The 13,862-nt window shown below is 45.5% G+C and overlaps 1 protein-coding gene across 1 annotated transcript in view; it reads left to right on the forward strand.

The window, feature by feature from the left end:
• The window catches only part of IFT122 (intraflagellar transport 122), a 402,329-nt gene that overhangs the window by 71,100 nt on the left and 317,367 nt on the right, over window positions 1-13,862 (forward strand). Inside the window, exons 5-6 of the mRNA XM_078661691.1 lie at window positions 6,609-6,685; window positions 10,816-10,882. Coding sequence (XP_078517817.1) covers window positions 6,609-6,685; window positions 10,816-10,882 — 144 coding nt within the window. The remainder of the gene's footprint in view (window positions 1-6,608; window positions 6,686-10,815; window positions 10,883-13,862) is intronic.

Consider the following 13,862-nt stretch of genomic DNA (forward strand, 5'->3'; position numbering starts at 1 on the left):
GTTCTTACCTTTCTTGGGGCAACTTTGAATACGGAATGTTCAAAAGCATTCCCATCTCAAGAGAGGAAGCACAAGCTGATTACTCTGGCCACCGCAGTGGCTTCAAAGAAAACCCTACTGGTCCGTACTTCAAGTCCCTCCTGGGGATGATGTTCTTGTGTATCCTGCTTATCCCGCACTGTCGGCTCAGGATGCGCCCCCTGCAAGAGGCCTTGACTAGGCAGCGGACTCAGAGCACAGGCTCTTTCGAGGATCACATCGTGATTACTCAACAAATAACCAAGGCCTGCTCTGGTGGAGGACGCCCAGGAACCTTTCGCAAGGACTGCCATTCCTGCTACCTGCAACTCCACACGTAATAACTACAGATGCCTCTCTAGAGGGATGGGGAGCGGTCCTTCAAGAATTACAGATCAGCGGCAAGTGGACGGACCAGGAACGGCAGCTACATATCAACCTCCTAGAACTGAGGGCAGTTTTCCTATCTCTGCAGGCCTTCCTCCCTCGCATCACAAACTCCCCAGTGCTTGTCAGAACAGACAACACCACGACAATGCACTACTTGAACAAGCAGGGAGGGACGCGTTCGCTAACACGATCTCGCGAATCGCAGAAAAATTGGAACTGGCTAGTGCTCCACAATATCACACTGACAGCAGAGTATGTCCCAGGCAAGGACAACGTCATAGCAGATGCTCTAAGCAGACAGAGATCCCTGTCCCACGAATGGGAACTCGAACAGGAAGTGCTGAATCGCATATTCTCGGAATGGGGGAGTCCGCAGATCGACCTCTTTGCCACCAGGGAGAACGCCAAATGCCGCAACTTCGCAAGTTGGCATCCCCAGTTGCGGTCCCTCGGAAATGCATTTTCCATCGCCTGGCGCAACGTGTTTGCGTACGCATTTCCGCCATTTCCCCTCATACCAAGAGTCCTTCGGAAAATGAAAGCGGAGCGCTGCACCCTGATTCTGATTGCCCCGTTCTGGCCGAGGCAGCATTGGTTCACGGACCTCCATCGCCTCTCAGTCCAACCGCCAATCCGTTTGGGCCAACATCCATCCCTACTCACGATGTCCAAAGGCCAGGTACTGCACCCGAATCTGAAATCTCTCAGATTATCGGCATGGCTCCTGAGTACCGAGAATTCTACCAACTAGACATTCCACAGGACTGCAAAGATGTCCTCGCGAAAGCAAGAGCGGACAGCACAAACAAGACCTATTCCTTAAAATGGAAACGCTTTTGCATTTGGTGTAAGGACAAAGGTCTCCATCCTTTCCGGGTTACTCCAGAGCAGTTATTGCCATATCTGTTACACCTGGCACAATCGGGACTTGCGCATGCCTCTATCAGAGTTCATCTGGCAGCAATTTCCCGTTTTACGAGAACGTCAAAAGGGCCCGCTCTCTGGTCCCACCGGTTAATAAAGCAATTCCTTAAGGGGCTCTATAGATCCTTCCCTCGACCAAGAAGAGTTCCACCAACTTGGCATCTCAATGTGGTACTCAACCAATTGATGAAACACCCTTTCGAACCAATCCATAGGGCGGATCTCAAATATATCTCATGGAAGACGGCCCTTCTATTGGCTCTGACCTCAGCTAGAAGGGTCAGCGAACTACAGGCTCTTTCCATACAAGATCCATTCATGCAGTTCAAAGAAGATAGAGTGATTCTAAGAACGAATCCTCGATTTATTCCTACGGTCCCGTCGGACTTCCATTTAAATGAACCCTTAGTCCTCCGATCATTCTTCCCAAATCCCAGAACTGCAGCTGAAAGATCCCTGCATTCCTTGGACCTGAAGAGGTGTCTTAAGTTTTACCTTGACAAAACAAAACATTTCAGGAAAACGAATCGGCTTTTCATCGCTTTCAGCAGACCAAGAAAGGGCATGCCACTTTCCAAACAAAGCATTTCACGATGGATATCTTCTGCAATTGCCTTTTGCCATGACAAAGCCGGAAGGCCATTACAATCCAAAGTACGAGCTCATTCTACAAGAGCTGTGTCCACATCAGCCGCGCTATTTGCTGGCGTGCCAATACTGGACATTTGCAGGGCAGCGACCTGGAAGTCGCCACACACCTTTACCAGGCACTACTGCCTGGATACGGAACTGATGCAGGATGCAGCTGTGGGCCAGGCTGTGCTTCGCCACCTATTCCAGTGAGGTGAGCCTTCCTCCTTCCCACCATCCTTCTCTGGTCAATCAATCAATCAATCATAACACTTGTATAGCGCACTACTCACCCGGAAGGGTCTCAAGGCGCTTGGGGGAAGGGGTCCGCTACTGCTCGAACAGCCAGGTCTTGAGTTGTCTCCTGAAGGCGAGATGGTCCTGGGTCAGCCAAAGGTGGATGGGGAGGGAGTTCCATGTCTTGGCCGCCAGGTAGGAGAAGGATCTGCCTCCGGCGGTGGCTCTTCGGATGCGTGGTACGGCGGCGAGGGCGAGGCTAGTAGACCGTAGCTGGAGGGTGGGCGTGTAGAAGATCAGGCGGTCGTTGAGGTACTTGGGGCCCAGGTCGTGGAGAGACTTTTGTGCGTGGGTGAGGAGCCTGAACGTGATCCTCTTGTTGACGGGGAGCCTGTGCAGGTCCCTCAGGTGGCCGGAGATGTGGCTGCGTCGGGGGATGTCCAGGATGAGTCGGCGGAGGCGTTCTGGATTCGTTGGAGTCTTTTCTGTAGCTTGGCTGTGGTTCCGGCATAGAGGGTGTTTCCGTAGTCCAGTCGGCTGGTGACGTGGGCCTGGGTGACCGTCTTCCTGGTTTCGGTCGGGATCCATCGGAAGATCTTGCGAAGCATGCGTAGGGTGTGAAAGCATGATGAGGAGACGGCGTTGACTTGTCTGGTCATCGAGAGGGAGGAGTCCAGGAAGAAGCCCAGGTTGCGTGCGTGGTCTGTTGGCTTGGGAGTGATGCCCAGGGCTGGGGGCCTCCAGGAGTCGTCCCAGGCGGAGGGCGATGGTCCCAGGATGAGGACTTCCGTCTTGTCTGAGTTCAGTTTCAGGCGGCTGTTCTTCATCCACTCGGCGACGTCTTTTATCCCTTCGTGTAGGCTGGTTCTGGCGGTGTCGGGGTCTCTGGTGAGGGAGAGGATCAGCTGGGTGTCGTCAGCGTAGGAGATGATGTTGAGTTGGCGTGCGATGGCTGCGAGAGGTCTCATGTAGACGTTGAAGAGGGTGGGGCTGAGTGATGATCCTTGCGGTACGCCGCAGATGACTTCGGTGGCCTCGGATCGAAACGGGGGGAAGCGGGACTCTCTGTGTCCTTCCGGCGAGGAACGAGATGATCCACTCCAGTGCCTTCTCTTGGATGCCGATGTTGCTGAGGCGTTGAACTAGGGTGCGATGTGAACTAGGGTGCGATGGCAGACAGTGTCGAACGCTGCAGAGAGGTCCAGGAGGATGAGTGCCGCTGTTTCCCCGTTGTCGAGCAGGGCTCGGATGTCGTCGGTGGCTGCGATGAGGGCGGTCTCGGTGCTGTGGTTGGCTCTGAAACCGGACTGCGAGGGGTCGAGGGATCCGTTCGTCTCGAGGAAGGCGGCAAGCTGTCTGTTGACGATCTTCTCGATGACTTTGGCAGGAAAAGGGAGGAGCGAGATGGGGCGGAAGTTTTTGAGGTCGGTGGGGGTCCGCTGTTGGTTTCTTCAGTAGGGCGCTGAGCTCGGCATGCTTCCAGCTCTCCGGGAGGGTGGCGGTGTTGAAGGAGGTGTTGATGATGTTCCGGAGTTGGGGTGCGATGATGGAGTCGGCCTAGTTGAAGACGTGGTGAGGCCAGGGGTCGGTTGGAGATCCGGAGTGGATGGTGTTCATCGTGCGGGCTGTGTCTTCGGTGGTCACCGTGGTCCAGCTGCAGAGGGTGGCGGTGGGGGGCGTTGGTTCGACGGTTGGGTGCGTGGATGGTGCGCCGAAGCTGTTGTGGATGTCGGCGATCTTGCGGTGGAAGAACGAGGCGAGAGAGTCGCAGAGATCTTGTGAGGGAGTGATGTCGTTGTTGCCGGTGCTGGGGTTGGAGAACTCCTTGATGATGCTGAAGAGTTCCTTGCTGTTGTGGGCGTTGTTGTCCAGTCGTTCCTTCAGTGATTTCTTCTTGGTGGTGCGGATGAGCTGGTGGTGCTTGCGGGTGGCGTGTTTGAGGCGGTCATGTTGTCAGTGGTCTGGTCGAGGAGCCAGGCTTTCTCGAGGGTGCGGCAGGTTTTCTTGGAGTCCTTGAGTTCGTCGGTGAACCAGGAGGCCTTCTTGCTTCTGGGTCTACTGGGAGGGTTTTTCAGTGGTGCGAGGTCGTCAGGCGGTCAGCCACTTCGTAAAGATGCGGGCTGCTTCGTTGGGGTCTGTTGTGCTGGCGGGTGGGTTCTGGCTGAGGGAGGTGGTGAGCTTGGTCGGTGGTGATCTTGCTCCAGCTCCTGTGAGGAACCTGTTGCGGGTGGTGGTGGGTAGTGGTTCTTCTGAAGCTGAAATGGATGCAGCTGTGGTCGGTCCGGTGGAGTGGCCGAAGGTGATGTGCTTGCTGGATGAGAAGACGGGATCAAGCGTGTGGCCGGCGTAGTGGGTGGGGGTGTTGACCAGTTGCTTGAGTCCGAGGTTGTCCAGCAGGGCGGCGGTGTTGCGGTCCTTGTTGTTCTCCAGGTGGAAGTTGAGGTCCCCCTAGGAGGATGTAGTCTACGGAGCGGAGGGCGTGTGGGCTGATGAAGTCCGTGATGTCTTCGCTGAATTGTGTGCGTGGTCCCGGGGGGTCTGTAGATGAGGGTGCCTCCGAGGGTCGTCTTTGGGTCGGTGTGAATCTGGAAGTGGAGGTACTCTGTGGCGGCGAAGGTGTCGTTGGAGTCGGTCGTGATGGACGATGGCGATGCCTCCTCCGGTCTGGTTGACGCGGTCCCTCCTGATGATCTTGTACCCGTCCGGGTCCCGCACTGGTATGCACATTTATTCCCTTACTTCTTGTTACTTGTTGATGGTTCTTAGTCGCATGATATGTATTATCTCAGACTGCTTATGCTGTTCCATCAGAAATGTGCATAATGTAATGCTTGCTACTCTGATTCAGGCATGTGAATCTATGAAAGACACCCATAATACTGGATAAGAAATGTGTTACTTACCTGTAACAGCAGTTATCCAGTATTGGTTTCTTTCATAGATTCACATGCAACCCTCCCGCCTCCCCTGGAAGGTCTCACCTCTCTCGCTCTCTAACATGTATTACGCCTACCTAGCTTGGTGCGTACGAAAATCTGAGAGACTGAGGCTCCTGACAGGAAGGTTCTAGAGGGAGGTGGTAGCTGATTGGCTACCTTCTGGAATTTGGTCCTTTTTACAAAAGGACATAGATAGGCTACTAAGACAAGGCCCTTAGGCCTACTTTTCTCTATGTATGTCTATAGGACATTACTTTTCTATGTACCGGGGACTCCCGTCTCGACGACGGGGAATGATTCAGGCATGTGAATCTATGAAAGAGACCAATACTGGATAACTGCTGTTACACGTAAGTAACGCATTTCTTCCGTTCATTCAGAAAGAGAATGAGAAATAAAGATGCATTTACATCTTGTTTTTATGGTCTTATTTGCTGTGTGTTAGAAGACAGGGGTCAAATGTCAGCATTTGTTTTCTAATAAATTGCTGTTTATTTTATGCTGGTGACTGGTGTTTACTTTTCTTTCTCTGAATGCAAAGCTAGAGGATTTTGTAAAGTGAACTGTCTGACAATTGTGATCGGCACACAACATTTAAATAGCTTGTAAATAAATTGTACAAATAGTTCAAAATATATTCCAATAGTTAAGAAAGCATTTCTTTTGTAATCCTGAAGTGAGATGGAAACAAATCTTTTTATAGGATCAAAACAAATGGTGATATGCAATTATAAATATTTGCCAAATTTCAATTTCCACATATTTTCTGCGCTACATAGTATTATCAGTAAAACTGCAGGTGAGGAGGAAAGGTTGTGCCCATTTGAATGGAAAATGTCTGTCTGTAAATGACAGTGCGCTATCATATCATGCTTTCGTGATATGTTTTTAAAATGAGAGTTTTTAAATACGAACTGAGAAAAATCCCTGCCCTATAACAATTCTTTTAGTGAACTGAGAGGCAAGGCAGAGGTGTTGTGTATCCTGTATGTGTGTTAACCTTTATTATACATGAAGCAAATGTTTAGTCTAATAAATCAAAGAATAATTTGTTGTACAGCAGATATTCTGAACTCACATATTTGCAGATATTTTCATATGTCATAATAAAGAAATAAAATATTTACCTAGGATCGCACAATTTGAGACGAATTTATAGGTAAAGCGCACAACAGTTAGGGAGAGTAGATTATTCAAATCACTAAACCTGCAGGTCTGGTAACATTTCTCTGATTTTTCAAGGCCTGTATCTGCAGAAATATTGTTGCATAAGGTAAGTAACTTTTACATCACAAGTATTTTCTGTGCAATTGCTGTTAAACAACTTCGGTCTTCTTAAAAACACTGACGTAGTGTGTAGCTAGATTTCAGTCAGTTGTCATACACTATAACACTTTATTTCACTTACATTTTTCTGTTCGTAGTAAGATTCATTTAGGCTGTGTGTAACTGTGTGTTTTTACTACTCAGTCACAACGACTCCATACAGTGTGTCGCATACAATCCTGTATCCTTCCAGCTGGCTTCCTGCTCCAGCAGTGATTTTGGTAGGTATTTTTGCAATCTAGGTTTTCTTACTTTGTGCATTCAGAGGTGGTGTTTGCTAACTTGCCAGAATGTATTGTGTTTCTTTAATGTTTTTTCAGAGACACCTGATTGAAAAAGAAACATATTTTTTCATTCACACACAATGAAGCAGTTTTACAGGAACACTCAAATCCCCTAAGGGAATGTTGCATTTAAGCAGTGTATCTACTGACTCTTGTGTGACACATTGTGTTCTTATTGGTTGATAATGCAGAGATCTATGTGCCTGCCAACTATAGTGTTATGTAGTGAATGCATGCGAACCTTTGGTGCTACTGTGCATACATTGCTATGTGTTGTAATTGTGCCTACACAGAAAGATGGTTTCTTTTAACTTCAAGGACTTCATTTACTGTGGATTATGACCATGCCACAGGTAGTCAAAGAGATATCACAGGGTGCAAACCTTAGTAGTCTGACTTTAATCAAGTTTTCTATTATTTACTTCCAGCCATGGCTGATGATGGAAACGTGACATTGGCAAGATCAATAGGGCTGGATATGTTTGCGTATTTGTACCCGAGGACACTTTCTGTGCACCTCCGGAATCTGTGGCTCTGGGCTAGAAGACCTTTTCGGAGTTATTCCCCTACTTTAAGATCGGTGCTACTTGCAGGCGACATGGCACCTTTCCAATCCCCCCCCAACATTTACCAGTACTAGAGCAATTGAGAAACACTACGAGTTCCTGTAAATTACGAGAATGTACTGCTCGATGCAGGACACAGCACCTCTGGCTATACCCAAAGCTCAGGTGTACTGGAATGAGGAGCTTGATGGACAGGTGACAGACAAAAAGTGGAAATTCTGCTGCGGCCAGCTCCAGCTACTCTCGTCCAATTATAAACTAAGCTTGATCCACTTTAAATACTTGCACAGGTTCTTCAGAACCCCACCCAATTATGCCGCATGGGATTGAGACCAGATGAGGGATGCTGAAGGTGTGGCCAGGCCTCTGCTAGTTTTACACATATATCCTGGAACTGCTCATTGCTTCAATTTCGACTGCCATCTTTAAGACAATCCATGACATACTAGGGATACCCAGCGAACCTAAACCAGACATTGGTCTTTTGAGTTCTGTGTAAGACACTAAAGCCAAGCATCATAAGTTGCATGCTCTATTACTTTTGATGGCCAAACGCAGAGTATCCATTGATTGGGGGGGACAAAAAAGTCCCCATAGTTCAGGCTTGGATTCAGGACGTCACTTTCGCCCACACTCACCTCTCGACTTTCTGGGAACTAGTGCCCGCAGCCTCCTTGCCAAAAGATGCATGAGGCCCCTTACTGGATTGTCAAAAAACACTCCCGGCAGATACGCCACCCTCTCCTTATCGAGGTTCATCTCATACTTCCAAGTAACCGGAACAACATGCAGATAAACACCCCAACTGGGTTTACTCTATTTTAGGGTTGATGTACCTAGAGTCTGATCGGTCTATTACAGTAAGATTGAATGAACAGCTGCCAAGTAAGTATATTAATATGATGCACCTTCCATGAATACTAGTCAGCTGCCTACTGTCTTAAACTCGATAATGTGTGCTGGGTCCTAAGCCTCCTGTCTGTTTTCTTTGGCAGTTCTTCTTATTTTGCTTTTATTGTTTTTGTTTGATTGTTAACACATTTGAGTCACAGAAGCTGTATGATTCCCTAATCCTGATGCAGCACGCTGAATGTATATTGTTATTATAAATGCCAATAAACCAAATAAAAAAAAAAATGGTTTGATAATGTAGTTCTATAAATTAAATTCTCATTAACATGAGAAAAAATTATAAGGTATTTTAGCCTGAGTTTTGTTTTGCCTGAAAAATATTGCCCACCGCCTTTGTATGATTTGTAACCTTTGTGGTTATTTATCCACATGATCTGGTTGTTTTGAATATTCAGCCGGCCACTTAAATTGAGAGCCTTTTAACTCCTTATTATTATCACATTCTATTGCTTTGTGGCATGTCCGGGGGTGGGGGCTACTGTTCACAATTTGACAGTTTTGTGTGTACCATGTATGGAGCCTTGTCTCCTAATGTGACTTGTGCTGTGTGTGACGGTTTGTCCAAACCTACAAAAAGTAATAAAATGATTTTTTCCATTTGGAAAATTATCTCCATTACCTTTTGAATCACTGTTGCCAGTTGTTAAAAGATCTTGTTGTGTGGGAATATAACGTGTTTTCACCATGTATTTAGGTATTGATTTTTTTTTCCTGTGTGTCTTTTCATTTTGCTACTTTAGTACTTTTGCTCAAAGTCCTTTACTTGGGCACTTCAGAGTAAAATTTGCAGAATTTTAACTTTGACTGGTGGGTGGTGATGAGGCGTGTTGATTGGCAGGCAACTAAATGCTGTGCTATAAAGTTCATGTCACGAATGCCACTTACTTACACAGCTGATCATGAAATAGTTCTTTTTTGCGTACATGCTAAGCATTTGCAATGATAAAATATTGCAGAATCCTATTATTAGACTCACTCATTCACTGTATTTTCTCACCATTTCTTTTTATTCCACTCTTCCCCTAAAATGTCTGATAGTTGAGATGTACAGCTAGTGTAATGACAATGAATGTGATGGCAATCATATTAAATTGTGCAATATGTTATGCTTCTGCTGCTATCCAAAGCCCAAACTTTTTTTAAACCTGTAGTGCATTCAGTTTATAGATGTAACACGTTTTGTGTTTACGTTGCATATATGTTCATGCATACATTTTAGCAAGTACACAAAACTGCAAAGTCCCACAGTTACATATTTCTTTTTTGAAGTTCTCCCATAACTCTACAACAATGATTAACCAGTGCTGCAACATCTCCATCTGCACAACTGCTCCACATTCTCATGAGACTCCCGTGTTTTCCTGATCGACTGTTTTGTATGCTTCTCCGCAGCAGCACATCGGGTCGAAAGCTAATAATTATAGTACAGCTACAATGCAGCATTCCTAAGAGTCATCCCCCTGTTCAGCCCCCCAATCCTATTATGGTATAGGTCATTCTTCAGAGTTCATACCGTGATATTATAGTTTCATAAATCTAGCTGTCGTTGCAGGGCTGATTCGGACAATTTAATTAATTATTGTTATGTGTGTTGAAGTGCCAGCCCATGACAATTTGCCACGGGTGACTTATGGCACAGTATTCCATCTTTACATGGTGCTCTGTGTGATGTCCAGGTTGAGCACCCCTTTCATGGAGGAGGTTAGAGTCACCTGTGACTATTGTGTACCTAACTAGGTTATTTCTGGCAGTCTCGGTTTCTTAAAGAAGGCCTAATATTTTAATGGAATTCTGCATGGTACCATAGTACTTAAGAGGTCTTAAGGATTCTACGTTCTGCTATGCTTTTCCGGGTAAATGCAGCAATCCTATTAAAATATCTGAGCTCTGGCATACTCCACTACATAGGTCAATATAACCTTTTCAATTTACCCCTTTAAAAAAACAATACATTGAAAGGGCTCTATATTTTAATGTTTGTTTTTAAAAGTATTTTATTGACACTAAAGGAAAATGAGCATTGGCAGAGCCATTATGTCTGGCCCCGACAAACTAGTGCAGTAGTTGTTTTCTTGTTTTGCAAAAATAAAAAGTAAACAAGCAGCCACGTAAATCTTGCCACCACATGCTTATAAGAAACATTTTAAATTTAGAAAATACAAATGTGGGCATTTTCCTTGTGTTGTTGATTTTAAAAACAAAACGAAATGTTAAACCTTTCAATTGTGCAATGCATTTTATTTTCATTCATTGTGAAGGAGACAAGAATAAATCAACACCTAATGAAGCACTCAAAGCACAGCTAGCTACAGCCTCACATAACACTTTTAACAGCAACTTTAAACAGGAGACAGAAAATAAAACCCCCTCTAGCTGGGCTCCCGAGGCACAGGTAAAATAAATACCCATGATATAAAGATAATGTAAAAAATGAAAACACTTTGAACCAGCTTTTGTCACTGAAGAAAACAATTGTTAGGGTAATGTGAACAATTTGCCAATATTTTTTGTTTTTTAAAGATGCCTTGTGTAAATGTTTTAAAGAGAATTGACATACGAAGTATTAAGGTAATTCTTTTGCATTTCCAGGTTTATGGTCTCGAGAGCAAAAATCAGTCGTGAAACAAAAGACTAACAATAAAATCACATGCTGCAGGTAAGATTTTAGTTTGGATAGGTGTGATTGTATTCTGATCTTTCAGAAAAACAGACCGGCTTGTGACCTGTTTATAGACAATTGGTTCATTTGTTTGTTTGTATTTGGTGTTTTTATGTATAACTGTTTTGTCAACAGCTGTTCATTACAGTGCAATTTAATGCAACTTTGTTGGTCGAACCAAGGATGAAAAATAGATTAATAAAAAAGCAAAGAAATTACTCTTTAATATTATTTATTTCCACAAGTGCCAAAGCAAACACCTACCCCCTCTTTAGGACGCAGATTTGAAGACAGAAGAGAAAGATATATTTTGAAAGCATATTCTTTCATCCAAAAGATTTTAGGCTCAATATAGTAAAAGCATTTTATTGAAAACAAAGTTCACTAAAGTAAAAAATAAAATGGAATATTTCTATTGCAGATTATTTGTGGAATGCACTTCATTGGGTTGTCAAACTCTGTGATGTTAGAACCTAAGAAAAACAACCTGCCTGTAGCCTACTAGATTTTAGGTGCAATTAAAGGTATGTAATACCAGTGTAGAAAAAAAGGGCTTTATGATGATGCGCTATACTTGATTGGCATTTCTCTTCAAGCCACAGTCCAAAACCCTCAACCATAAGAGAGGTTGAACTAGAGAGATCAGGGGATCTGGGTTTGTGCCCTCCAAAATATGACAAGAAATGCCACAAGCGAACCCCGATCAATCAGTACTGTGCCTGAGGTAGGACTATGTGTCCATGGGTTGGGTACAGTATCTGTGTGTCCTGTGTGCTGGTTCAAGGTAAAGTTAACATCTCACAAAATAATTTGATGATACCTCAAACTCCTACTTCATCCTCGCGCTTCCTCATTAACCAAAATGGTTATAATGGTGAATGACCTTTCTTAACGAAAACAGTTTGTAGCTCTCCCTTGGATAGGAGAGAAATCAGGAATCCCAATAAGTGAGGTTTAAAAATCTCCGGGTATCTCTAAAAAAGTGTCTATTCCTTGAGTACCAAGAAGATGATTAAAAAAAGTTGTATAGTGTGCTGAAGGAGGACTAGTACTCCTGCACCACAGTGGTCAATATGTTTCTGCCAAGTGGCCCCAAATTGGGTCTGTGGTATTCATCAGGACCTGCATCTCTGCGGTGTATAGACCGTATCCATACTTCATACAACCCAATCATAAAGAATTCTTGCTGATGAAGGGCAATAATGCTTTCGATAGGGAACTCTAACTCTGGGGACAGAACTCCGTTGGAGGTAGTTCCAGAGACCCCCTTGTAGTCACATATTCGTCAAACAATGATCCCCTCCTTGTACCTATTGAAAAGTACATTCTCCAAATCTCTTTAAGCACCAGGACAAAGCAGGTCAATGGATATGTGGCAATCTTGACTGGACAATCCTTTTGTCGAGTAAAAGAACACACTGCATCTGTGACTTCCTTTAATCCCTTTATATTCGTGTATCAAGCAGCAAAATCTTCCAAATCGAAGCGCTCATTTCTGCTGGATACATCTACCGTAGATTCCTCACCTTTTGAATATTCCAGTGCATCAGCATTTCACGGAAACCCATCTTTACAGCTCTCTCACGTCGACGAGGATGTCATAATGCCACGACTCCGTACGCGACTGCATGTGACGTCATTGGAGCCATAAGAGGCCCTTATCGGTGTGCTGATGTCAGTTCTCTAATTTTCCACACCTTTGCTGTGTATGTTTTTTTCTGCTCCCCGTAGTTTAGGAGTTTTATCTTTTATAGGTTGCAGCGTTGATGTAAGGACAATGTCTCCGCTGAGAAAGTCTGGTTTCATGCCCTGCAGGAAATGTGAAGGTCAAATCACGATAACTGACCCTCACAACGACTGCCTTTGGTGTCTAAGTTCGGATGACAATGTTCACTCCTGTTCTTTATGCCAGAAGATGAACCCAAAGGCGTTGAAGGAGATGGAGGCAAAGCTCTTTATTGCCAAGGCAAGACATCACAAAAGAGGGGGCTCTGAAGTCTCGCCCTCTATCGGAGTCGCTGTCTCCCCACTCTTCGAAGTCGTCCAAAATAAAGCACAAGCAGTGTCCTAGTTTTCGACGTCGCTCTTGGAGGGATGTTTCCTTCAAGTCAGTGTCCCCAGCTACGAGGGTCCATGGTGAAAGAGGTGTGATTTTTCCTACTTCATCTCCAGTGGTGGCTCTAGCTTCGCCTTCGAGTCTGAGAGCGGTGACTCTGCCTGGCAGTCCTGAGCCGGAGCCCGTACCAGATCTCGTTCTTCCTCTGCCTGCACCTTGGTCTGTGCCTCCTAGACAGGAGCAGGATTATCCGGCATTCCAGATATGTCGACTTACCTGAATGCTATATATAGCATTTTTGCAAGGGCTGTGACTCCATCTGGTGTGCTTGTGGGCCCACTTGCTTATTCTTTGGGAGGTTTCCCAGTACACTACCAGCAAGTGACGTTCCTGCCATTTATGCCGATGACTCAGTTGAACTGGCCTCTACCAATGCCAAGAAAAGTGATGCTGTCACCAGTAGAAAGGTGCAACAGGAATCCCTGGCACCGGTTGTGCCCTCTTTCGGGTCGACTGGATCCGAGTCGGTGCTGCATGAATCTGTTCCAGTTCTTCAACCATCTGAGCCGGCTCTGTTGCCAATGTCGCCGGTGCCACTTTCACCGGCGCCAGTTTTGAAATTGAGGTCCAGAGACTTTTGAAGGAGGGGCACTACTTTTTTTTGGATGAAATCAGGATCTGGAGGAAGGAGAGAGAGTTTGAAGGCTTGGAGGTGGTAAGTTGCTTTAATACTTCTCCACAGTGGGAGTTGTTGTCCCCAAAAGTTGTTGCTCCACCAGAGGTCACGTCCTATCATTCTGTGATCAGAAAAGCAACAGTAATGCTGAAATTTCATTTGCCTTCTACAGAACTAAAATCAAATTTGTTGACAGAGGTGCTTCATTCTTCCACGTCGTCAACCGAGCCTTTGTGACCTTTTAA

This window comes from Lissotriton helveticus, chromosome 9 (genome assembly GCF_964261635.1).
Source record: "Lissotriton helveticus chromosome 9, aLisHel1.1, whole genome shotgun sequence".
Taxonomy (NCBI): domain Eukaryota; kingdom Metazoa; phylum Chordata; class Amphibia; order Caudata; family Salamandridae; genus Lissotriton; species Lissotriton helveticus.